The 26,996-nt window shown below is 33.6% G+C and overlaps 1 protein-coding gene across 1 annotated transcript; it reads right to left on the bottom strand.

Annotated features, from left to right (window-relative positions):
• Window positions 1-19,991: 19,991 nt before the first annotated feature.
• Window positions 19,992-21,087, bottom strand: LOC128204869 (uncharacterized). Its single transcript, XM_052906273.1, has 2 exons — window positions 20,889-21,087; window positions 19,992-20,662 (listed from the first exon to the last, which is right to left on the bottom strand). The coding sequence occupies exons 1-2, from the start codon at window positions 21,085-21,087 to the stop codon at window positions 20,028-20,030; spliced, it is 834 nt and encodes a 277-aa protein (XP_052762233.1). The 3' UTR covers window positions 19,992-20,027.
• Between the last annotated feature and the right edge of the window lie 5,909 nt (window positions 21,088-26,996).

Below are 26,996 nucleotides of genomic sequence, written 5' to 3'. Positions count from 1 at the left end.
TGTCCTATAACGTGTCCGCTGATTAACATATACAGTCGAACCCCGTTGGCTCGAACTTCCAGGGACCAGCGAAAACACCTCGAGCCTCAAAACATTCGAGCCAAGCGGGATTTTTACCTTTTAAGTATAAAGAAATCAGTCTTTAACATCCAGTTCGAGCCAAGGAGGAATTCAAGCCAAGCGAGTTCGAGCAAACGGGGTTCGACTGTATACATATATCTTCCACGGTTGACAAGTAAATCAACGGACACGTTATCGGACAGGCGGTTTGAAAAAGGTGAGTGTGTATTATGTATGTATTATGTATTATGTAGACAAACAAATAATAGCATATCAAGACAACTTGCAAACACCATGTTCTGGTCATGTTTTTTAAATTTCAACTGCCAGTTACCGCTCTCATGGCTCTACAGCTTACCGACGGATTGCAAAACAACACAAATATCTACAGTATCACTGCTTTAAGTATATTCAAGTAATATGACGTCAATGTCAGTGTGACATTTCATTGCCAATTTTGTGCAAGCTCTTGTACTACTATAAGTATTGAACAAAGCAGTTAACATATATAATCCACCTGATCATAGCAGCAGCATGAGCGCATGTCAAACCATACCAATTCATGTTCCGCCATGGTCAATGTCACACAAAGGGGAGAAAAGTTATCTTCCAGCCCACCCGCTTTATTATTATTCAACCCTTATAGGAATGTAAAAGCAAATCACTTTGCACAAATGTACACCACGGACCCTGGTAGCATACAGAGCACTTATCTAGCAGTATCGTAAATGTAAATGCCACACTTAGGTACAACTTTCCTGATCTATAACTATTCCAATATATCTGTTTGAAACAAAACCGATTATCATACTTGTTGACCTACCATGGCAGCATACAGAGCACATACACTACCACAGTATGTCACAGTGAATGCCACACTTACGGGACATTTCTGCCTACTCCTCCATCGTTGGGAGAATTTCGAAATAACTTAGCAGCGATGTTTTCTACATGAAGACATGTATATACCATGTATTATTTAACCTCTCATTAATGGTTACGAAATCAGGCCGACGTACAGAGCGCACGTTCCAGCACAGGTACATGTCAATGTAATAGATCAAAGGTTTGATTGTCATTGTTGTGACCACTATAGAATACAAACTTTTCAACAAATTTCTTAAAAAAAACTAGGGATTTTGTGTGCCAAACTGAGCCCATATTCATATCAAATGTTTCAAGCTAATCACTAGGATGCACTTATCAAGACATAGGTAGTTTTGTTATCTGTTTTCAATTATTTCTGACTTGATTCCTTTCCTGCAATTTGTATGTCAAAAACAAAACACTATAAACAACAAAAACAGATCGAAAAACAATAAAAAAAAAACTACCGAAAAGCTAACATTAGTGTTGATTCTTCCTTGCTGCACATTGTGAATCATTACACATCTAGTAATAAGAAGTATTAACACCTATGGAGTTCAAATGTAAGTTCTCAAATACAGTTATGGGCTCATGTCCAGTCGGGAACAAAACAAATCATCAGACAAAACACCATAAACTGTTCTGATTCTTTAGATAGGTGTCGTCAAATGAGCAGAATGCTAAACCATCGCCTGACGTATTGGCCTTTAAAAGTTTATCTGAAAATAAAAATCATTGGCCGAGTCACGACCCTGTACATACTGCTGAATTATTGTTATCCGTTGATTTTTATGTCGAAAAATACATTAGGAACAAAATATTCCAAGAACAATCTCTCAGTATTCACATCAAGTATAAGTGTTAACTTGAATTACTATTTTCTATTTTGTTTGTTCATTTGTGTTGCTTTAAGTATTCTTTGGGGAATTGAGTGAACTACGAAATTAACATGTTTTTGGCTATTTGCTATTTATTTTTCATATAAGAAGATTAGGTTTTTTGGTATTTCCAAACTAAAATTACCCGCGAATAAGATTGAGTCCCTCCGGTGGTAATATAATGTATTCTTTACGGTAATAAAAGGGATAAAGATCGACCAAAACCTTCCCAACTACATGAATGGATTTTAATTATAATTTTAAAAATAAAATGTCACCTCTGAACCAAACTAATGAACTGCAAGTCTATAATACCTGCGATGACGAAGACACGCACTTCCGCAACAAGATTCTTCCTAATTTTTGTTCACAAAAAAACATGCCAATGAGACATTCAGTAGTTGTAGAACTGTCCTAGGCATGGACAAAATGATCTTGCTTTAATTCCATGACTATTCAAATGAAACAAAATTATATAAAAAATATATTAATAGAAATACGAAATCAAAAAATAATCTAAATGCATAACTCGAATGAATACACTTGCTAGATTAACAAATCAATAGTTCTACAAACAGATACCAGTGATATCAATGTTTTAAGTCATACTTAACAAAGGCTTCGAGGAGCAAGATTTCAAATACAACTACGAATACATGTGCAATAGCATGGCATAAGTCATAGGATAAACTCCATTTACTCTTACTTCTCTATAGACACTAGTTGTCCAATTGATGCTAAACAATCGAATGACATCTTGGCTGTAGAATCACAATATTATCAGGAATGACAAACAATTGGCCGATTAATGACCCTGAACATACTGCTCGCTCTATTATTGCCATTTGTCTTATGTGGCAAAGATATTCGTTAGGAACAAGATTGTCCATGAAAGATCTCTCAGTATTCAAATAACTTTTAGTGATCAATTGTTTAAATCACCGAATGGTAACATTAATTTCTTGTTTGTTTATGGCTGGTCTTTTTAATACTTTTGGGAAAATTGAACAACCACAATCATTTGTTTATTAAAAATCATTTCAAGTCCTTAAACAACAGCGTCAGGCTAGTCACACTAGTTTTATTTGGTATTAATTGTGTCTTTCTCATTTAAAAGATACTTAAACGAAATCATCACCCGATTAACACGTTTGTTAAATCAAGTATTAGCAATTCATATAAAATATGCACTCTTACTCCCAAATATGATTAACCATAATTAATAATATTATTTTAATATTCAGAAAAGGAAGAACAAATGCCGAAAACAATGGTTTTCATGAAGGATACCGAGTTTAATTTGCATAAAAACATGGTATTTCTACCTTACGGCACTTTAGTAGACCACAGTAAATCTTTTAGAATTCACCAATCATTTAATATGTTTTGCGCTTTCTGCTACTAAAAACACTGTTACAGTCTTGTTATCAGTTATTAATAAGTCTCATATATGCATTATTTAGAAAGTAGTTAAATGTTTGTCAGTCCAATTTGATATGTGCTCGCATTTGTATGTATTGATATTGAATAACAGTGTCACTTTAGATAATAAGGTTGATCCGCTTATGAAATTTCTAGAAATATTGGCCGGATGTTTAAATGAAAAGTGGAGTCACACCTTTGCCAGTGTCAAATATTCTCCAAAAATATGTTTTGTTAATACACATGCCCTTACATGTATATAGGGTCGAGGCCCTATAAGAGACAATGTCATTAACCGATGTACATTTGGTTTCTTTCTTATATACTAGTTAAACACAACATTTCTATTCCAAAAAAAAATGTCATTATCAAGTCTAGCACACCGCCGATGGTAAATGCAATGAGACAACTGAGACGTGTTTTAATATAACTAATGCTTCGAGATCTTATTGTCTATTCTCTTTTGTGTGACATCAACACTTCTAATGGCGCATAAGGAGCATTAATGAAGACACAAGTCATTGCATTTGTCTTTATTACAAGTTAATTGATTTGCAAGGATTTCTTGACAACCAAACGATTTCATTTGGATTTTGATACTGTGCTACCAGATAAGGACTATTATTTTTCAACAACGGACTTTTGTTAAACCAATTGTTATTTGATCGCTCGAAGTGCATTTGTACATTTAAACACGTGTCTTAATGAACTGAAGCAGTTTCAGTAGAACAGGGTGTTTCATAATATATGTTACCTTTACAAGCTTATAAATGTACATGTAACACAAAACCCAGTTATGATGTATAGTTTTCTAAAGGAGACAGAATGAATTTTAGGTAATGTAAACAAATACGGGAAAACGTTGACGTCATGATGTCAAAAACGACATCATCAAAACAAGTAATATTTTCAAGATGGCGTTGCCCATAGAAAACTGCTCAGAAGTAGTTAAGCTGTATTATGAGAGTTAATCACCGGTCACAGTCATAAGATCAATGCAAAAACGATATTCTTAGAATGTAGTATATGTAGCTTCACTTGCATTACCCCGAAGTTACCTTTTATCACCGTGATAATTAGTAATGATTCTCAAAAAACACCTTAAAAAGAAATTGTTTGAAAATGTTAAAGGGGCTAGATACCAGATGATACAATTGCAAGAAAGAAGAAAATTGTCAAAAACGTACATAATCTTACTTACTAATGTATCGCATCGCTTTGAAACACGCATCTTTCGCGGTTATGCTTATTTTTTTAAATCAAAATTTGCTAGGGTTGTCTACCACATAACCAATAAGTTTAAAAATAATGTCGGTATATTCATCTGTACTCATAAACAGATATGATTAAAACTTGGAAACCATTATGCGCCTTTTCAAACAGGGAAACACAGGTGAGACAGCAACATGATTGTTTATTATTTTAACCATATAAAGTGATGTATTATCGGCCTCCACCAAGCTCGCATTAGCAATTCTAGACTTGTTATGAGGATATACTGTATTTGCCGATTTTGTGTTCATCTGATGTCTAGTCCCTTAATTATACCACTGACCATTTTTGTGAAGTCTGTCATCTAAATATTATGTATCAAGACTTTAGATTTAAGCGGCGAAAATACTCAGAATGAAAATTGTTTCTAGTGAATTTGCCGTTCTCCCCGACCCCCCCCCCCCCCACCGTTCGCTCCTTGCCCGATGAGTTACTCGCAACAACATGCCACAATTTATTTTACTGTATAGTCTATGCAAGCTACATTAAGTCCTTCGAATAGCGCGCAATTAAAACCTCATAATACCATTCCTTAACCAATAACATTTGCCGTTTATTACAGATTATCACATTTTTATTCATTCAATTTAATATTATGTAAACTTATGTACTACCTCTTTTTAAGACTGTTGAAGTGTTCAGAAATTAATCCATAAAGTATCTGTAAAAATCACATTTAATCGCGTCCCTCCTTTTCTTAACATCCCGCATGTGTCAAATAATGTTCTCACTGTAATCTAGTTGGTCCATCACATCACAAAAAGCGCATGAAACTCATCTGAAAGCTCTGAAACAGAAGGTTCATTGTAAGTTTAAAAAGACCTCTGTGTTAAGAATTAAAGTATATTAACAAACAGTGATTCATTAACACATAGCAGGTAGATAGTGGACCAGAATTTGTACTTGTACGTATAGCTACCTGCACAAATAGATGTTGGCATGAAAAGTCGCTTGCGAAATATATGTTTCCACGTGTACCTTGTTATATTATAATTGTCATTAATATTCACCTTGGACGAGCCTTTATTATGCATGCATGTCATGAATACAATCGCACATTGTTCATGCCTCCTTGATATCGACTACATGCCTTAACTTTGCACTAAGATATCTCGATGACGTAGTACATCTAAAGTAGACTTCACGTACAGGTGCCCGTACAAGTAGTGTTCTACAACCTTTCTATTGATGAACGTTTATTAGTTGGGTAATGTTTGTTGTTTTGTAGCGCTGTATCTCTTGTTTGATGTTATTTTAATTTGGATGTGTTCCTTTAAACATGATCATAGTTAAAGTTTTGGCTACAAGGCTTGTCCCTGTAGTTTCCATTCTTTTGATTCATCATTTTTTCCTAAAACAATTGATATTTCGCATTTCCAAATACTTATTTAGGCTGTATAGGCTCTTACATTCTTGCACTGTCGACCCTACGACATATTTTGGCACAACTTAAATATGTACAAATACATAATTTGTATAAATAAGTCATTGCATATCATAGTAGCCTTAAGGTTTTTATCGGTTAGAATTATACTGAGAACCATAATAAAAACAATATGAGTCTAATGTGAAATGTCATTAATAACAGTTTAAGAATAAAACAAGTGTCTGTCTTACATTTAATGAGAAATAAAAAATATAATAAAGTTAATGGATAGCCTAATTTAACAATATAAATAAGGAAACATTACACCCACGCTTTGGCCAAGTGATTATGGAGCATCAGTTCAATCGAATGCCTATCGCTTTGAAAAGTTTCTGATATATCTAAAACTGTATTTGTAAACAAGTTGAATCAATTACATCAACTCGTTCATAACAAATCCAAACTAATTCAAACAAAGCCATTAACCATTTATGTTCGTTTTTAAGTCATGTTAATCTATCATGGAAAGGGAGTGTTTAATCTATATGCTTTTCGGAATAGTTAAACGCAAGCATTAGTTGTAAGCATGCAACCGCATGGTGTTTGATTTCATCTATGACCATGCAGAATTAAATACCGATGCATATACAAAGTTGTTTCTTTTAAATATGACCGAGTAGGTTTTATTCAAAACTGCAGTATTATATATACTGGGATTGATAGATACCCTCACGATTTTGCGATAAGCGAAACGTTGAAATCACTTTTACAGTATTTATTGGGGATTTAATTGTACATAAGTTATATATTTATATTTACCAAGACTATAACATGTTGCTTGATCAAAGGTTAGAATTAAGTTTATTGTAGTTTTATTTGTGTCTGGTCGTTCGGGATCTTTGATTATATCTTTATCTTTCAATAAAGACACGTATCTTCAGATATCAGTATTGAAAGACGTTATCAAATATCTGTTTTGAAACATGTTCTATGACATGTCTTCTGATATCAGTTTTGAAACAGGTCTTTAGAAAATTGTTTTGTACATGGGATTACTAAATACGGGCTTGAAATCGAATGCAGCCCTATTCCGGCAATATGTGTGTATTAGAATATCACTACTTTCTTTTAAAATTGCTCCTATCAGGAACCTTATACGTAGACGGAAATGTGATGAAAGAACATTGTTCGTTTCACAAAATATATTTAGCGCGTGAATGCCAGACACCAAATTCATCAGAGCGTGATGAAGCTGCGTTCAGTAGTTTTCGTCATCGCCAAATCGGTAAGTTCCGTGCAATACAGCTTAGACTGCACAATTGTGCAGAATACGGTTACCTTTGAAGTGTTTGTTATTTAGTTTAAAATTCAATATCACTTAATGTCAAGAACAAAATAGGTAACTTTTTCATATATTTATATGAAGTAGGTCTTATTGGCTGTTACAGAATGTCAATTAAAAAATTCGAGCAACAGGGACATATCCAGGATTTGGCGTTATAAGCGAAACGTGCACTCCCCACCCAAACCGAAATTTGTATATTCACCAGTCATAAGATGGCACATATTATGGATTCTGCTAAGGCGGGAAGTGCAACTTGAACAGCTTGTATATGGGCATAATATTTCGGCCACGTTCGTTCACCAGTCATATCGTCCTAGTCACTTCAGAGTTATGGTCCTTGATGTGAGCTTTTGTCCAATTACCACCAACGCTATGTCGCCAGAGTTACTTTAGAGATAGGCTATTTAACTGCTTAATTCAATTGCACTTAAAACACAAACAATCATAATTTTGACTCGCATATCTTTAGACGATCTGTCATTTTTGTTACTCATAAATGGCTAATTATGGTAAAGGGGATGCGGTCCATAAGTGCAATAATAACGAAAGACACAATTATGGACATTTAAAGTAAAAAAATAATGTCTCATGGTTATTTTTTATAGTATAGAATGGAATTTCTGAATGTATTTCAATACCAGTTTAAGGTCCATTGTCATCCCCTAAATATGGAGTGGAACTATTGTTTAGACTATTTTAATTGCTTGTTGGAACTATGATTATATTCATGTAATTAATTAAGTGAAATTCTTCTCAAAATGATACAGTGGTCAAATGGGAAGAACTGTTTCTGCTTTGAGGCCACTCGGGTTTGGAACAGCCACCCAGAGGAAATTAGGACCTCCCTAGATTTTATTTAGAAGGCCGATCAATACCTGGACTCTTGTAAATGCTCAATGTGCAAAAACATATTAAACCTCAAACATAAAAAAGAAGATATTGCGAATTATAAGGTGTCTCGCTGAATATATTTAAATATTTGTCTAAACGGAAAGGAGTTTTGTTTTTAGTGAAATTATTTACATCCTATGTTTGATTTTAATTTGCTAGTTTTAAAATGCTTTATCATTAACATATATCCAACATATTACACAAACGTAAATGCTTTTTTATTTGACATCTGATAAAATCTTTTTTCGTAAAAAATCCTAACTCTTTTTACAGCTTCACATGCTGCAACATAGAAATGCATTATTCTTGCCAAATATTGAACCTAAAAACTAAATAAAAAATGATTTTTTAAACATTTTTAATTTTGGTCTTTTAACCGACTCATTGTGGCCGGCACTGTAAAGTTTTAAGTTAAATCAGTTTACATGTTAGTTTCATTTTCTTTTTTATTGTTTCCAAGCTGGTGCTGGCTAAGAAAAGATTTTTTAAATTTTTTAATATTTGTATATATTGATACATGTTGGGATTAGTGTGAGGTTATTATGTGTACACATACTAGTATAATCTCCAAGTAAACTCTTGTTCAAGTGAAGTCATGTTTCATCGATCGTTCCAAGGCGTACATCCCGTCATGTATTGATAATGGTAATTGGTGCTTTTGTGGTGCTTGTACGGTTGCCTCTCGTACATCCCGTCATGTATTGATAATGGTAATTGGTGCTTTTGTGGTGCTTGTACGGTTGCCTCTCGTACATCCCGTCATGTATTGATAATGGTAATTGGTGCTTTTGTGGTGCTTGTACGGTTGCCTCTCGTACATCCCGTTATGTATTGATAATGGTAATTAAAGCCTTTGTGGTGCTTGAACGGTTGCCTCTCGTACATCTCGTCATGTATTGATATTGGTAATTGGTGCTTTTGTGGTGCTTGTACGCTTGCCTCTCGTACACCCCGTCAAGTATTGATATTGGTAATTGGTGCTTTTGTGGTGCTTGAACGGTTGCCTCTCGTACATCCCGTCATGTATTGATATTGGTATACTCATCATCATCATCATCATCAAAACCACCATCATCATCATCATCATCATCATTATCATCGCATCGCAAAATAGTTGTACTATTGAAAATAACATATCGGTGTTGATTCTGATTAATTTAAGTCAGTTGCACCCGTTAACTAAGCGTTGATTTTAAACTTTTTATTTGTGTTTTGTTCCCGTCATAAGTTTAGAGTTAACGTTAAATGTTAAGAGAATATTTGTTTAACAACAAACTATATGATTGCCAACTTATTGTGACAAATATTTATTTAGCTGCAATGTGCTACTTCAAAACCCTCACATTTGATTTACGGAACACGAATTTCATCTATGTAGAAATAAAATTGTATATAAAATGCTATTCTATAGTAATGGAATAAAATGGACACTATCATATATACTTATACGTTTGTTATTTTGATAAATAAAGATTTATTTGTTTGGTTTTCTCAGTAATTTATCACTTATTCATGTCGTGGATAAGTGACATGTATTCAAAGATGAAAGACTGCATGAAAACTCTCCGTTTATATTTACCAAGTTCAATATGTTCGTACAATCATTTTGATAAAACCGTAAATTGAAAATTTTCGCTTGTCTTAAAAACAATTGTTATATTTTTGCAATTAAAAATATATGAAAGCCATCATAACTAATATCCAAAACACCATGGATGGTAACTATGATCTTGAGCCCTTTCAAAGGTTCAGTTGTAAACGCATTGATTTTACGTGAAGTGCTTATATCATTTTAGGCCATTCCAAAATAATCATTCATTTAGCGTCATCGGACGGGAAGGCATTTATAGGAGGAGAATCAAGGAAGGTTATAATTAAATGTCAAATGCCCGGGTGTGGTCAAGGAATATACTCTGTATATAAGATTGATATTGCTACTTTATGTTAATTTTTTGTTCAAGTCTGAGTTATGCAAATTATTAATTAATGTTATACATTAAATTTAATCCAAAACCTGAAATCAGTTAAAAATCAATACATGAAAAGCTCAACTATTAAAGGGGCTAGACATCAGACGGTCCAAAATCAGCACGTGCAGTAATTCCTCAAAACAGGCATACAATTGTCAATTCGAGCTAGTAGAGGCCGATAACACATCACTTTACCAGGTCATAATACAGGCCGCGCCCCAAATATTCTAGGCTAGTAACGGGAATGGGGCCGCGAATATTTGATTCCGATTTTCTTAAAAAATCGTTCTTTTTAAAAAAGAAGATTAATACCAGTCTGACATGATATTGAATATACAGGTCACCATGTCATGATTAAACCATCTAGCTAATTGGCATGTGAATGGAGTGAAAACAGTCGGCGGATTATTAAAAACGGGTAAATGGATGAGGAAGAGGCAATGAGACAATACTTATTTGTATCGTTTTTTGATGTTTCAAAAACTCTAGTTGATTTTGATTATTGTATTTACTCGTTAAATACAAATTGTCAGTAAATACCCAGCAATATTTAATATTTCAAACTCGTCACATTAAATTTCTAAATCTTTTGGCACTAAAAAACTGAACACAGAGCATTCAACTCGCAAAAGTTTCAAAGTCAGTCGTTGCTTCACTAAGAAGAGGTAAACTGCGCCAATTTGCTAATTAACATTCATTGTAAGACTGCGCGAATATGAAATATTTAATAGTAAATAAATACTAATGTGTCTATGGTTACACATTAATTATTATGTCGCTGTTGCTCATAATGGTATTTTTATGCTTGCAGGCTACAGATCGTACGTTCTGCTTTACATGTATGACGGCGATGAAAGGCGGCAAGACTGGCAACAAGAAAGTTGAGAGCGGGATCATCAGCACCTGCTTCAATTGGAGAGACGCAACAAAAAAGTTCATGGAAAAGACATGTAGAAAGTGTGCATATGCATGTATTAAATGTGTTTGATTTATTGTGACTATTTTGTATTTGCTACAGAAATTGAAAATGCTAGTATAACATATTTCCTTTAAACGTGTCCATAACATGTTTAGTACTGTTTTATCATATTAACGATTGTTTCTCAGTGAATAAATGTAACAAAACGATATTACTTTTATATCCATCAACTATTTTAACCGAAGATGATTTAGAAGAAAACATGAAAACAAAACCTGAACTCATTGGAAATTGATTCTTTCAATGTTTAGAAATTGAAAACAAATCTCGAAGAGAGGGAAAACCCCTCCCGAGCCGACCTCTTCCGCGGCCCCAATGTCAATTTGCTTCCTATGTGCCTGTAATAGCCAACCCCTGCAAACCCTTCGCAAACTAATTCTGAACCACCAGGACCTGATCGTCGGCCCCGTCTTGTGTAGATACTGCTTCTTGTGACATCATCCTTACTTATTGTTTCAACTCTCTTAAACGTTTCAGTGTTTGCTGTCTTTAATGTTTCTATTTCTTTATACATGTCTTCCATCGAGTCTGTTATGTCTAAAAGGAAACTATATATAATATAAGTTTCTCTTTGTGTAATGTTACTAGATCGTTTGTTTGTCCCTCATACCCCTTTTGAACATCAAGAATATTGCCATGGTCCTACATTTGTTAATGTTATTGTTCTTTAATTAAGCGGGCTATGCATGTGAAGACGTTAGTTACAAAAAAATAAATAGCTTTCGAATTCAGCTTCATGATTATAGACTTCAGGGTGAGGAATCACGTGGCCTAAAGGGTTCCCCCATAGGTTACAACGGGTCACAACCGATGTTAGGTCAAATGATGCCTCACCGTTGCCTCATTCGAATGTAAAACTATGTAGGAAAATATTATGTACCTGAAATGGTTTTGGATCTTTTCCCTATTGAATCAGTGATCGTTCTTATGTTCTCGTCAAGTGCAGCCATTTTAAACCCCGATCTTATCATCTTTTATACATGTTTTTCCTCGTAGTGAAAACTAGAACACTTGTTCCTGAAGTATTTGCAGGTATAATAAACCAAAGTATTTCCACTTTATCAGCTGATTTAATTGTTAACATGTATAAGATGTATGGAAAATGTGGAGTCAAAGTCGAAATACTAGTAAAGGTAGAGTTATCATAAAATATCATTCGGATTGGGTTTGATTTTTCCTACTTGAGATAAAACAGTGATAAAGTATTTGCGTTGGGCTGTTTTCAATGTCACACAATCGTTTGTTAATAATCCCTTACTAAGATGTTACCATCCAGGGAACATAATTCGTGTGGTTAATGCCAGATTGTATCAATTATGACTACAATATAAAAAGTTAAGGTACCTTTAAGCATTAACTCCATTTTATGTGTGTTTTCTTCCGATTGGCTGTTTTATAGGGTTACTAACGTCCATCTCACATACAATTATTTTGAAACTGACATTACATTCGAATACTGTAAAAGGTCAAATATCTCTAAAGTACATTCTGTATGTGTCAATTAAGCATTAAATACAACGCTTATTTCAATAAGGCATAGCAAGTTATATTCTAAAACTGTCATTTTGAACAATATAACTTAAATAATGTATTTGTATTTCGTAGAATCCTCTATGGTTTTATTCCATTAATATGATCAACGTATGAAGAAAGGCCTCCGCCCTACTGTATGTGTCGATTAAGCATTAAATACAACGCTTATTTCAATAAGGCATAGCAAGTTATATTCTAAAACTGTCATTTTGAACAATATAACATACATAATGTATTTGTATTTCGTAGAATCCTCTATGATTTTATTCCATTAATATGATCAACGTATGAAGAAAGGCCTCCGCCCTACTGTTAAATGCATACATAAAGGTTCTGTTTAAGCCTCCCTTAAGAAACACCCTAACCACTATAGATACTTTCTCTATGAACACAGTCCGATTTGGTCCATACCCAATTCAATACACAGTAAAAATGGCAGTGGCAAAGTAACATCATATACAGATGCATAGTGTTAGCAATTCCTCTGCAAAACCTCATTACGTAGTGAATAAACACCAAATTAGATATACATTATTATAAGATCGAATATATCAAATTACTGTTCAAATCATCTATTGTTGTAACATCAACGCAAATTTGTCTATGTCGCAGTGTAACATAGCTAACATTTATGTTGTTATGACTTTAGATTAAAACAAACATGGGTATAACTTTCTGATTTTAAAGTACAAATAGATACCTACAACATCAAGTACTATTTATTTTACATAAATGAAAACTCAGTAGATAACTTGATATGCTTAATATAGATGTACATAATACGCACTCATGTTCTTTTTAGACCGCCTGTCCTATAACGTGTCCGTTGATTAACCATGGGCGAAATAGGTAGACATAGGTTTATAGCATATCTAGACAACTTGCAAACACCATGTTTCGGTCAGTTACTTTCAATTTCAACTACCAATTACCGCTTCATGGTTCTGCAACATACCGAAGGATTCCAAAACAACACAAATATCTACAGTATCACTGCATCATGCTTTAAGCATAATTAAGTAATTTGACGTCAATGTCAATGCAACATTTCCTTGCCAATTAAACAAAGCATTTAGCATTGTTCCGTCATGGTCAATACCACACAAAGGGGAGAAAAGTTATCTTCCAGCCCACCCGCTTTATAATTATTCCACCTCTATAGGAATGTAAAAGCAATTCACTTTGCACAAATGTACACCACCGTACCCTGGCAGCATACAGAGCACTTATCTAGCAGTATCGTCAATGTGAATGCCACACTTAGGTACAACTTTCCTGATCTATAACTATTCCAAAATATCTGTTTGAAACAAAACCGATTATCTCACTTGTTCACCTACCATGGCAGCATACAGAGCACATACATTTCCACAGTATGTCACATTGAATGCCACACTTACGGGACATTTCTGCCTACTCCTCCATCGTTGGGAGAATTTCGAAATAACTTAGCAGCGATGTTTTCTACATGAAGACATGCATAGAACATGTATTATTTAACCTCTCATTAATGGTTACGAAATCAGGCCGACGTACAGAGCGCACGTTCCAGCACATGTACATGTCAATATAATAGATTAAAGGTTTGATTGTCATTGTTGTGACCACTATAGAATACAAACTTTTCAACAAATTTCTTAAAAAAAAACTAGGGATTATGTGTGCCAAACTGAGCCCATATTCATATCAAATGTTCCAAGCTAATCACAAGGATGCACTTATCAAGACATAGGTAGTTTTGTTTTCTGTTTTAAATTATTTCTGACTTGATTCCTTTCCTACAATATGTATGTCAAAAACAAAACACTATAAACAACAAAAACAGATCGAAAAACAATAAAAAAAACTACCGAAAAGATAACATTAGTGTTGATTCTTCCTTGTTGCACATTGTGAATCATTACACATCTAGTAATAAGAAGTATTAACACCTATGGAGTTCAAATGTAAGTTCTCAAATACAGTTATGGGAACAAAACATAATTATCATCAGACAAAACACCATAAACTGTTCTGATTCTTTAGATAGGTGTCGTCAAATGAGCAGAATGCAGAACCATCGCTTGACGTATTGGCCTTTAAAAGTTTATCTGAAAAGAAAAACCATTGGCCGAGTCATGACCCTGAACATACTGCTGAGTTATTGTTATCCGTTGATTTTTATGTGGAAAAATTCATTAGGAACAAAATAATCCAAGAATTAGCCCTCAGTATTCACATCAAGTATAAGTGTTGACTTGAATTACTATTTCCTATTTTGTTTGTTCATTGGTGTTGCTTTAAGTATTCTTTGGGGGAATAGAGTGAACTACGAAATAAACATGTGCTTTGGCTTTTTGCTATTTGATTCTCATATAAGAAGTTTAAGTTTGTTTGGTATTTCCAAACTAAAGTTACTCGCGAACAAGATTATTTTTGTCTCTCCGGTGGTAATATAATGTATTCCCTACGGTAATAAAAAGGTATAAGGATGGACAAAAACCTTCTCAACTGCATGTCTAGATCTTAATTTCAATTTTAGAAATAAAATGTCACTTCTGCACCAAACTAATGAACTGTAAGTCTATAACTACTGCCATGACAAAGACACCCACTTCCGCCACAAGATTCTTCCTAATCTTTTTTCACAAAAACTTGCAAATTGTCCATTTTGACATTCTGCAGTTGTGAGACTCCCCTAGGCATGAACATTATGATCTTGCTTTAATTCCATGACTTTTCAAATAAAACAAAATTATAATTCACATTGCTGTAAGGCAGACAATATCGTAAACCGATGTATCTTTTATATATTTGGCCAAACCATTCAATTAATGGCGCTTTTGCCCAATATTTATTGTAATTTACCACTTGAGATCCTTAGTTCAATACAGCATATTTGACTTTAAGGTCAAACGTACCTGTTATGGTTGATGTAACTATTTTCTATCGTTTGTACTCAAAAACACTATTATAAAAAATAGAAATACTAAAAAAAAACATTGATCTTTATGCATGATTCTAATGAATATACTAGCTAGAATAACACATCAATAGTTCTACAAACATATACCAGTGATGTAAATGTTTTAAGTCATCTTAAACAAAGGCGTTCAAGTGCAAGTTTTCAAACATAACTACGGATACATGTCTAATAGCATGGCACAAATCATAGGACAAAATCCATTAACTCTAACTACGTTATAGACACTTGCCGTCCAATTGATACTGAACAATCGCATGACCTCTTGGCTGTAGAATCACAATATTTCCTGGAATGACAAACAATTGGCCGATTAACGACCCTGAACATACAGTAGTGTTATTGCAATATGTCTTATGTGGTAGAGAAAAACGTTACGAACAAGATTATGTATGAAATATCCCTTAGTATTCAAATTAACTATTAGTTATCACTTATATTAATCATTGCAATGATAACATTGATTATCTTGTTTGTTTATTGGTGGTCTTTTAAGTACTTTTGGAAGAATTGAACAATCACAATTTTATATTGTTTTTATTTAAAATGATCTTAAGTCCTAAACTACAGGCCCAGGATAGACACATTTGGTTTATTTCAGTATAAATTATATCTTTCTCATTTTAAAGAGTTTTGATACTATTAAAGAAAATCATCTCACGATAAACAAGTTTAAGTATAAGCAATTAATATTTAATAATAAGGTTGATACGCTTATAAAATTTCTAGAAATTTCTATAAATATTGGCCGGATGTTTAAATGGAAAGTGGAGTCACACCTTTGCCAGTGTCAAATATTATCCAAACATATGCTTTGTTAATACACATGACCTTACATGTATATAGGGTCAAGACCCTATAAGAGACAATTTCATTAACCGATGTACATTTGTTTTCTTTATTATTTACACGTTAAACACAACATTTCTATGTCACAAATGTCTTTATCAAGTCTAGCACACTGGCAATGGTAAATGTAATGAGACGTGCTTTAATACAACTAATGCCTCGAAATCTTATTGCATTTTCTCCTCGGATTCGTTAGAAGCGTGTTTAAATGAATTGAATATAAGTCATTTTTTCGATAAATAGTATTGATTCACAAAAGCTAACAGTGAATATGTTAAAAATTCACTAATCATATGTCAATCGGGCCCAAGAAATATAATGTCTAAATATTATGCATCGAGTCGTTTAATTTTAAGGGGCTTAACATGTCGCCGGTGCCAGAATGAAGACTATTTCCATAGTGAATTTTGCCGTTCTGCCCCCCACGCCCTCCTTGACCGATGAGTGATTCCCGTAACATAATTTCTTTTATTGTATGGCGTATGCAAATAACACTGTGTCATTCCAATAGAGCACAATTAAATATAAAATTATGAAAAGCTAGGAGAATCATTTGTCGTCTTCACTGATCGAAGCGTCCTACGCCTCATGACAATGGAAACAATATCGCGCGCGTTTTGTTTGTGTGTGAAATACCAAGCATGCGTTTGTAACGACTCGTAGTTTCACGACGTTTTAATACATTATTGAATGGAATACCTGCCACTGTCTGCCAAGCGCCAATTAATTAGAACATAACATCAGAGTGTATCCAATCTTTCATCTCAATTCATTAGGTTTAGATTTATAGCTTCCATTTAGCGCGCTTAGAGTACATGCTTATGCCTCCGTTTAAAGGGATAACCATTTTGATTTACATTTAATAACTGCGAAAGGTTCTGACGGAAACCCCAACTTTCCATGAAGTCATTATTTCGTAGTATTAAGTCATTCATTTAGAAGCACGGTCAAACGCACTGGTTTGTACAACGGTGATGACGCTAACAAAGTGGTAATTTGCTTTTTATTTGCCCAGGGCCAACATAACTGCCTCTAGAACTAAAAATAAACGTGGGAATATTTAGACATCAAACGCTTTAAAATTCATGAAAATCTGTAGAAGAAAATAAATCGCTGATAATAATTTTAGGAACAATGGATCGAAATCAGTGAGAATATGTATCGAAACAATACATAGAAATCGCTGTTATCAAGTATATAAGTATGACTTCCTGGCTCGATGCATTCAAGTCCATGCCCAAACTAAGTCAATGTTAAATATATAATTTAAAACCATTTTCTGTGTAGAACAAAATAATCTGAAATAGAAAATTCGTCCAAAATAATTGATTTGTTTTTTTGGCATTAAAAACATAAGAGTTTCAACATTCATTTTCAGTCCAATGAACGATCAAAACTATGTGTCACAACACCTCTGTCGTCAATTTATGTTTTACTATGTACATAACTTTATACTCTTTTAAATTAATCAGATATTTTATGAGGTCATCAGATATCCTTTCTGAACAGTACGGTGAACGGAAGATTAGGATAGTCGGTATATTCACGTATATACCATGTGGTTAAAACATCATAACATTAGCTCCAAATCAAATTAAACACATCACTCTTTAAAACAAAACAAATGATCAAACACAATGTTTGTCTAAACAAATATGAAAAAGTCAATATGTATACATAGTCTGAAGGATAGTATCTTCTAGCTATATATTGCGGACAACGTTAATAACTTAACGTTAGTAATAGTTATATCACTTCCAACCCGTGTTATTGAAATAATACATGAACGCGCATCTAATATATATATGCACGCTAGTCTTGAAACATTGTACAAAGCAGTTACTTCACACACAACCCTTCTCAGTTATATAATGTTATCCTTGATAACATGGTAAAAACAGTTATTTGACCCACAGACCTCTCTCGGTTATTAAACGTTATCCTTGACAAAATGGTACAAAAGTTTACTTCAGCCACAATCCTCTCTCAGTTATTAAACGTTATCCTTGGCAAAATGGTACACAAGTTTACTTCAGCCATAATCCTCTCTTAGTTATTTAACGTTATCCTTGACAACACAGTACAAAAATTGACTTCAGCCACAATCCTCTACCAGTTATTAAACGTTATCCTTGACAAAATGGTACAAAAATTAACATCAGCCACAATCCTCTATCAGTTATGAAATGTTATCTTTGACAAAATGGTACAAAAGTCTACTTCAGCCACAATCCTCTATCAGTTATTAAACGTTATCTTTGACAAAAAGGTACAATAATTTACTTCAGCCATAATCCTCTCTCAGTTATTAAACGTTATCTTTAACCAAATGGTACAAAAATCTACTTCAGTCACAATCCTCTCCCAATTATTGAATGTAAATCTTGACAACATGGTTATGGTTTTTACTTAAGCGTCAATCCTCTCTCAATTATTAAACGATATCCTTGACAACATGGTACAAAACAGTTACTTAACCCACAACAGTCTCACAGGTAATGAACCTTATTCTTGACAACATGGTATATGTTTTTTTTACTTAAGCCACAATCCACTCTCAGTTATTAAACGATATCCTGGACAACATGGTACAAAACAGTTACTTAACTCACAACACTCTTTCAGGTAATGAAACTTATCCTTGACAACATGATACAAAACAGAGACTTCACCCTCAATCCTCTCTAAATGAATGAATTATGTCCTTGACAATATGTACAAAAACAGTTACTTCCTCCACAACCCTCTCTCATTTATTGAGCGTTGTCTTTTACAACATGAACAAAAAGAACTCTTCACCCAACATCCATTCTTAGCTATTTGGCGTTGTCTTTTACAACATGAACAAAAACAATATTTTCACCCATAACCCATTCTTAGCTATTTAGCGTTGTCCTTTACCACATGAACAAAAACAATCTTTTCACCCATAACTCATTCTTAGCTATTTAGCGTTGTCCTTTACAACATGAACAAAAACAATATTTTCACCCGCAATCCTCTTGATTGAACTTTATACAACTTGTGACGTGTATTCCATTATACATTTTAAACATAAAGTTATTGATACAGTTACGTTTTCTATTTGTATCCGAATAAATATCTGATTGACATACACAAAATACATCGTTTGGTATCGATTGTAAACTTTAGACCATTTGCTGATAGGCGGACAAATAAGATTATGTTTTGGTTATACAGAGACAGGTACGCGCTGTACTAAAAGCCAAATTTGGGTTCAATTGCATACCTTTCGGTCTTTGATAATGTTATATCGGCGTTCATTCTTATTAATTTAAACCATCCCTTAACCACGCGTTAACCTATAACTTTTATGAAGACTTTAATGCAAAGGAACAGCTATTTTTTTCCTTTATTTTGCATCCATCCGAGCTTGCTATAACATATCTAATAGCATAAAACATTTTAGCTCTGATAATTGTTGCAAATAAAACACTCATATATATGAATGTATTATAACAACTCATTTACTATTCATAACTCATATTATGTAATAAACTTTTATCAATGTCGCCATTTTATTAAAGACCATACCATTTATAATGAAACCATTATTTGTTTAATAGAGAAGACAACTCCTGCATCCGTTTATCGTGTTACATAATATGGAGCCTACTTTGAACAAACAACACACGTTAAATCCACGTCTGTACGATAAGGAGGACATTTTAACGCCCCACACCCAATCTGAACAAAATAAAACAATGCGCCATCTTGACTACCACTGTTTGTTCCTTCAGCTGCCTCAGGAGATCCATCCATACAAACTACATCCTTGTTCCCAGTATGTCCTTCATAAGATGACATCAAATAACCAGAGTATTCCGTATGCCATCCGCTGTAGCATACTTTCCTCGCTGGGATCATGACAATGCTTTTTCCAACAACCCGACAAACAGCACATGGAACATCGTGTTCTTGCAAGTTAGAGTGACTAGTCTCATACTCAGCACCGTAGATGAGATTTACAGTCCCCGCATTTCGCCCATCAACGTCGAAGACTGGATCTTTGGGAAGGCATATGTAATTATTGCTTGCTCCTTTATTTGAATAATAGCCACCCCCTGCAAACCCCTCGTACACCAATTCTGTATCACCAGGACACGATCGTCGGCCCCATCTTGTGTAGATACTGCTGCCTGCGACATCTGCTGTTCTTATTATTTCAACTGTCTTTAACGTTTCAACGTCAACTGTTTTTAATGTTTCTATTTCTTTCTTTAGGTCTTCCAACTTGCCAGCTATGTCTACAATGAAAATACTTTTTATGTCAACTTTAAGTCATAAAACTCAAATTTGTTATATTTCCATTGTATATCAATCATGCTAAAATGGTTCATGTTATTGTATTTCAATTAAACGGAATATAAATGTGAACAAGTTGATAACAATGAAATATATTACTTTTAAATCAACTCCATAAGTACAGATGCGACTTATTCGAAAAAAGAGTAAAAAATATTTAAACTTTACCTGAAATTGTCTGGAACCTTTTCTCGATTGAATCAGTAACCGTTTTGAAGTTCTCGTCAATTGCATCCATTTTGAACTCCGATCTTACCATCTTTTCTAAGAGCTTTTCCTCATAGTGAAACCTTGAACACGCAGGTTCCCGCTCTGAGTAAACGGCTCCAAACGTTACTGCATATATAATAAACCATAGCATTTCCATTTTTCCAGCTGATTTAATGGTTAACATATAACAGATGTATGAAAATTTGGAATCAATGTCGAAATATTTGTAAAGGTAGACTCTATTGAGAAATACATTTAGAATGGGTTTATTTTTGTGTCCTTTTAAGATGAAACACTGATAAAATATTTACGTTGCGCTGTTTTTTAATCTACAAACGTTTGTCGAAAATCCCTTATTAAGCTGTTTGAATCCAGGGCAAATCATTCGTGTGGTAAGGCCAAATGATATCTATCATGATTTAAATTTAGACGGGTTACGTAGCTTTAAAAATTTAAATAAAAACATTTTTTCCCGATTTGTGTATTAGATGGTTAGTATAGTCCCTATCACATACTTTTATTTAGATACTGATAATTTAATCGAATGCTGTAAAAGGACATATATCTCTTAAAGTGACACTCTTATTCAAAATCTATACATACACATGTATAACAAACATAAATTATGAGTGATAAAACTTTTAACTACTTACTAAATAATGCATTTATGGAAAATATTAACTACTGATCACAAGAGTGTAACCGTGTATTTAAAAGCTGAAAACGCAAAATATTAAATGATTGGTGAATGCTAAAATATTTACTGTGATCTACTTTAGTCTTATAATGAAGAAATACCGTGTTTTATGCTCATTTCTTTCAAATTAAACTCGGTATCCTTCGTAAGAACCATTGTTTTCGACATTTATTCATCATTTTTGGAGTATTACAACAATATTATTAATTGTCGTGAATCTTATTTGGAAGTAAGAGTGCATCTTTAAGTCCATTATGTGTGTGCCGGTCATGTATAAAATACAACGAGTATTTTAAATCACGCATAGCAATGTCTACAGTATGCTTAAACAATCGTTCCTTTATAAGCGTTATAATATAAATATTATATTTGTGTTCAGAAGAAACGTCTATGGTTTTTATCTAAACTTGTAATTATTGCATTCATTGCTTTTTGCCACATACTTTATGTGTGTATGAATTTGTTTCATCTATTTCCATGTACTTTGTTATATTTTATATGGAAATATGGAAACATGCCGTGCTGAAATTTTTGACAGTCCGCCAGTTTAGATTCTTAAAATGCCATTGTGATTTTCGTTTTTTATATAAAACTTCAGAACAAATAGCTTTAGCCGATGGGTGACATTAATTAACATTAGAAATATGATTAATGTCTATGAAGATATCAAATATTCAGTAAAGTCTTTTATTTCATACGCATGATGTTCGTTCGATTAATTAATAGTGAATTCTGGATGTATTTCATAAACATATTACATGGTGGAAATGATGAGTGAAATCGTGTTGAAATGACGAAGGAAAATGAAGTATTTCATAATATGGAATTTCCTCATTTTCTTAGAACTGTTATGTGAATTACATAGAGTTGATGGCAACATTAATTTTTAATACCTCTTTTGTATGTCATTAACATTTTGTATGATATTAATATGATCAACGTAAGAAGAAAGACCACCGCCCCATTGTTACAAGCATACTTAAAAGTTCTGTTTAAGCCTACCTTAAGAAACAACCCACCCACTGTAGATACTTTCTCTATGAACACATTCCGATTTGGTCCATACCCCAACATACGGATGCATAGTGTAGCAATTCCTCTGCAAAACGGTTACGTAGTGAATAAATACCAAATTAGATATAAATTATTATAAGGTATAATAGATCAAATTATTGTTCAAATCATCTTTTGTTGTAAGATTAACGCAAAAATGTGTCCAGTACGCCCTTTATCAAAGGTAACATTTGTGTGGTTATAATATTAGAATAAAAAAATATGGGTATAATTTTCTGATTTGAAGTACAAATAGATATCTTCAACATCAAGTACTATTTATTTTACATGAATGACAACTCAGTAGATAACTTGATTCGCTTTATATAGATGTATATAATACGCACTCAGGTTTTTTAGGACCGCCTGTCCTATGACGTGTATGTTGATTAACTTGTCAACCAATGGAGATATATGTATACATAGGTTTATAGTATATCTAGACAACTTGCAAACACCACGTTCCGGTCAGTTTCTTTCAATTTCAACTGGCAATTGCCACTTCATGGCTCTGCAACATACCGAAGGCTTCGAAAACAACACAAATACCTCCAGTACCACTGCATCATGCTTTAAGCATAATCAAGTAATATTACGTCAATGTCAATGCAACATTTCTTTGCCAATTAACCAAAGCACTAAACATGTATAATCCACCGGATCATGGCAGCAGCAAGAGCGAATGTCAATATTAATTCATGTTCCGTCATAGGGGACAAAAGTCGTCTTCCAGGCCGCTCACTCTCTTATTCTTCTACCTCTGTAGTATGTAAAAGCAAACCATTTTGCCCAAATGTACACCGCACCATGCGGCTTACAGAGCACTTATATAGCAGTATCGTCAATGTAAATGCCACACTTAGGTACAAGTTTCCTATAACTGTTCACCCTTCCTAAAGAACGTTTTGAAACAAAACAAACCACTCATCACATTTGTTCACCGTACCATGGCACCATACAGAGCACTTATACACTACCATATGGTCACAGTGAATGCCACACCTACACCGTCGTCGAGATAATTTAAAAATCACTTAGCAGAGCTGTTTTCTACATTAAGACATGCATATAACATGTATTGTACTTCTCATCAAACGATATCAGGTCAAGGTCATCACTAGGATGCACTTATCAAGACAGAGGTATTTTTGTTTCTGTATTTTCTTATTGAAGACTTTATTCCATTCCTACCATATGTCAAAACCTAAGCACTATGAAAAACAAAACAAAATCGAAAAACAATGAAACAAAACAAGCTAGCCATGCCAAAAGCTTACATAAATGTTGAATCTACCTAGTTCGCATTATCAATCCTAACCCATCTAGTAATATGTACCTTTAACAATTCTAACCTAGATGTTCAAATGTAAGTTCTCAAATACAATTATAGGATCATGTCTAGTAGGGAACAAATCATTTCATAAGACAAAACACCATAAACTGTTTTGATTATTTAGATAGGGGTCGTCAAATGAGCAGAATGCTGAACCATCGCCTGACGTGTTGGCCTTTAAAGCTTTATCTAAAAAAAAAGCCATTGGCCGAGTCACGACCCTGAACATACTGTTGAGTTATTGTAATCCGTTGATTTTTATGTGAAAATTACATTAGGAACAAAAAATTCCAAGAACAAGCCCTCAGTATTCACATCAAGTATACGTGTTAACTTGAATTACTATTTCCTTTTTTGTTTGCTCATTGGTGTTGTTTTGAGTATTCTTGGGGAAATTGAGTGAACTACGAAATAAACATGTGCATTGGCTATTTGCTATTTAATTCTCATATAAGAAGATTAAGTTTTTTGGTATTTCCATACTAAAATTACTCGCGAACAAGATTATTTGAGTATCTCCGGTGGTAATATTGTGTATTCCTTACGGTAATGAAAAGGGATAAGGATGGACCAAAACCTTCCCAACAACATGTCTAGATCTTAATTTCAATTTTAAAAATACAATGTCATTTCTGGAGCAAACTAATGAACTGCAAGTCTATAGTACCTGCCACGACGATGACACCCACTTCCGCAAGAAGATTCTTCCTAATCTTTGTTCACAAAAACATGCCATTGTCCATTTTGACATTCTGTAGTTGAAGGACTCCCCGAGGCATCGAATAAGTGACCATGCTTTAATTCCATGACCATTTAAATGACACAAAATTATAATTCATTAATCACAGTGTTGTAAGCTTAGGTATTACAATAAACACTATCGTAAACCGATGTATCATTTGTATATTTGGCCAAACTATTCAATTGATGACTCTTTTGCGCAATATTCATTGTAATTTACTAGTTTATTATCATATTTCAATGCAGCATATTTGACTATAACGTCAAGCGCACCTATTATGGTAGATGTAAATATTTCCTATCAGGTTTACGCATAACAAAACACTAAAAGAAACAGAAATACTAAAAAACATTGATCTTTATGCATAATTCAAATGAATACACACATCAATAGTTCTACAAACAGATACCAGTGATATATATTCAAATTCAAAAGTCATACTAAACAAAGTAAGAGTTCATTAAGTACCTTCTTCGTTAATAAGTAACCTAAGGAGGCGGAGCGCAATGAAGCGACCCTGGTTTCTTATTCACAAATAAAATACTTAATAAATTCTAACCGGCTTAGTGTTAGCCCCTCCCAAATTGCATCAGCTTTAGAATTAATCAGTGCGCCTGTCAAAAAGACCTTTCAACCACTGCAAGATGATGTGACATCATCAAAGTCAGGGTTGACACTGAAATCGCGCATTTGCATATGCAAACAGTAGGCGTGACTATATGAAGTTTTAGCAATTTACTTATTTATGTTGTTTTCAGGAATAAGTAACAATTCTTCACGAATGATAGACTGAACATTTTAAAAAAACTAGCCATAAACCCTAACTACTTTATAGACACTTGCCGTCCAATTGATGCTAAACAATCGCATGACCTCTTGGCTGTAGAATCACGATATTATCTGGAATGACAAACAATTGGCCGATTTACGACCCTGAACATACTGCTGTGTTATTGCCATCTGTCTTATGTGGCAATAAAATATGTTAGGAACAAGATTGTCCATGAACCATCCCTTTTTAAAAAAAAATACATATTACTAATTACTTGTATTAATCATTGCAAGGATAACATTGATTTTCTTGTTTGTTTATGGGTGGTACTTTAAAGCTACACTCTCACAGATATACCATTTTTACAAATTTTTGTCAGCAGAGTTATATAACTAGTTTCCATGGATTTTCGCAAAAATTGGCTCGTTCCAAGATAATAATTAAAAAGTTGTCAAAACTTTCAATCTGTGAGAGTGCAGCTTTAAGTACATTTTTAAGAATTGAACAACCACATTTGTTATTATTCAAAAGCATCACAGGTCTATAAACAACAGGGTCAGGCTAGTCACGCTTGTTTTATTTGGTATAAATTGTGTTTTTCGCATATGAAAGAGTTTTAATACTTTTAAAGGAAATCATCTCACGATTAACAAGTTTGTTAAATCAACTATAAACAATAAATATTAAATAATAAGGTTGATACGCTTATGAAATTCCTAGAAATATTGACAGGATGTTTAAAAAAAGTGAAGTTACACCTTTGCCAGTGTCAAATATTATCCAAACATATGTTTGTTAATACTCATAATTTTACATATATATTGGGTCCATAAGAGACAATGTCATTAACCGATGTACATTTTTTTAATTATTTACTAGATAAACACCAAATTTCTATTCCACAAATGTCATTATCAAGTCTAGCAATGGTAAATGTAATGAGACGTGCTTTAATACAACTAAGGCCTCGAAATCATGTTGCATTTTCTCCTTTGTGTGACAGTAACACTTCTTATGGCACAAAAGGAACATGAAGACATGAATCCATTTCAAAGAATCGCAAGAATCCGTTGTGTCAATGCATTTGTCTTTATTACAATTAAATTGATTTGCAAGGATTTATGGACAAGCAAACGATTTCATTTGGATTTTGATTCTGTGTCACTCTACTAGGTAAGAAAGATGAGTTTTCAAATAACGGAATTGTGTTGAACCAATAGTTATTTGATCGCTCGGATTACATTGGAAGCGTTTCTAAATGAATTGAAGCTGTAGTTATTTTTTTCAATAAATAGTATTGATTCACAAAAGCTAAAAGTGAATATGTTTAAAATTCACCAACCATATGTTAATCGGGCCCAACAAATATAATATTATGTATCGAGTCGTTTAATTTTAAGGGGCTAAACAACTCGCCGGTGCCAGAATGAAGACTATATCCATATTGAAAATTGCCGTTCTGTCCCCCA

This window comes from Mya arenaria, chromosome 10 (assembly GCF_026914265.1).
Source record: "Mya arenaria isolate MELC-2E11 chromosome 10, ASM2691426v1".
Classification (NCBI taxonomy): Eukaryota; Metazoa; Mollusca; class Bivalvia; order Myida; family Myidae; genus Mya; species Mya arenaria.
This window is presented reverse-complemented; position numbering and strand designations above follow the sequence as displayed.